Raw genomic sequence first — 887 nt, 5'->3', positions numbered from 1 at the left:
CGCACCAATGTTGCACTCTTGCGCCAAGATCAGACTCGTTGTATCTTCGGCCATCGCGAGACACGTTTAGAACTGGCTAGCTTGCCAGGATCTCGATTTACCACGCGAAGCTCCCCGAACGGCAATCGCGCTATTACGAAGAAAAAAAAAGAAAGAGAGACTCGACGTAGCGCTATGAGCGCCCGCGAGTACTAACGACAAGTCTCTGCGCGAAACGTGCGGAGCAGAGATTTCGCGAGAGTCACTAGCTCGGCGGAACGATTGGATCGTCCGCGAGCGGCACAACAAATTTCACTGCGCGAGCGAAGGTTGTAAGGCTTCGACGCGCTATTACGAGAAGCTCGGCGGAGCACTGAGCACCCGCGAGTACGAACGACAAGTCTCTGCGCGAAACGTGCGGAGCAGAGATTTCGCGAGAGTCACTAGCTCGGCGGAACGATCGGATCGTCCGCGAGCGGCACAACAAATTTCACTGCGCGAGCGAAGGTTGTAGGGCTTCGACGCGCTATTACGAGAAGCTCGGCGGAGCACTGAGCACCCGCGAGTACGAACGACAAGTCTCTGCGCGAAACGTGCGGAGCAGAGATTTCGCGAGAGTCACTAGCTCGGCGGAACGATCGGATCGTCCGCGAGCGGCACAACAAATTTCACTGCGCGAGCGAAGGTTGTAGGGCTTCGACGCGCTATTACGAGAAGCTCGGCGGAGCACTGAGCACCCGCGAGTACGAACGACAAGTCTCTGCGCGAAACGTGCGGAGCAGAGATTTCGCGAGAGTCACTAGCTCGGCGGAACGATCGGATCGTCCGCGAGCGGCACAACAAATTTCACTGCGCGAGCGAAGGTTGTAAGGCTTCGACGCGCTATTACGAGAAGCTCGGCGGAGCAC

General features: G+C 57.5%; 1 protein-coding gene across 1 annotated transcript in view; it reads right to left on the bottom strand.

Annotated features, from left to right (window-relative positions):
* The window catches only part of LOC108780013 (uncharacterized), a 5,111-nt gene extending 5,057 nt beyond the window's left edge, over positions 1-54 (bottom strand). The window contains exon 1 of the mRNA XM_018547584.1: positions 6-54. Coding sequence (XP_018403086.1) covers positions 6-54 — 49 coding nt within the window. The remainder of the gene's footprint in view (positions 1-5) is intronic.
* Positions 55-887: the final 833 nt, after the last annotated feature.

The sequence above is a fragment of the Cyphomyrmex costatus genome, unplaced genomic scaffold (genome assembly GCF_001594065.2).
Source record: "Cyphomyrmex costatus isolate MS0001 unplaced genomic scaffold, Ccosl1.0 scaffold661, whole genome shotgun sequence".
Taxonomy (NCBI): domain Eukaryota; kingdom Metazoa; phylum Arthropoda; class Insecta; order Hymenoptera; family Formicidae; genus Cyphomyrmex; species Cyphomyrmex costatus.
This window is presented reverse-complemented; position numbering and strand designations above follow the sequence as displayed.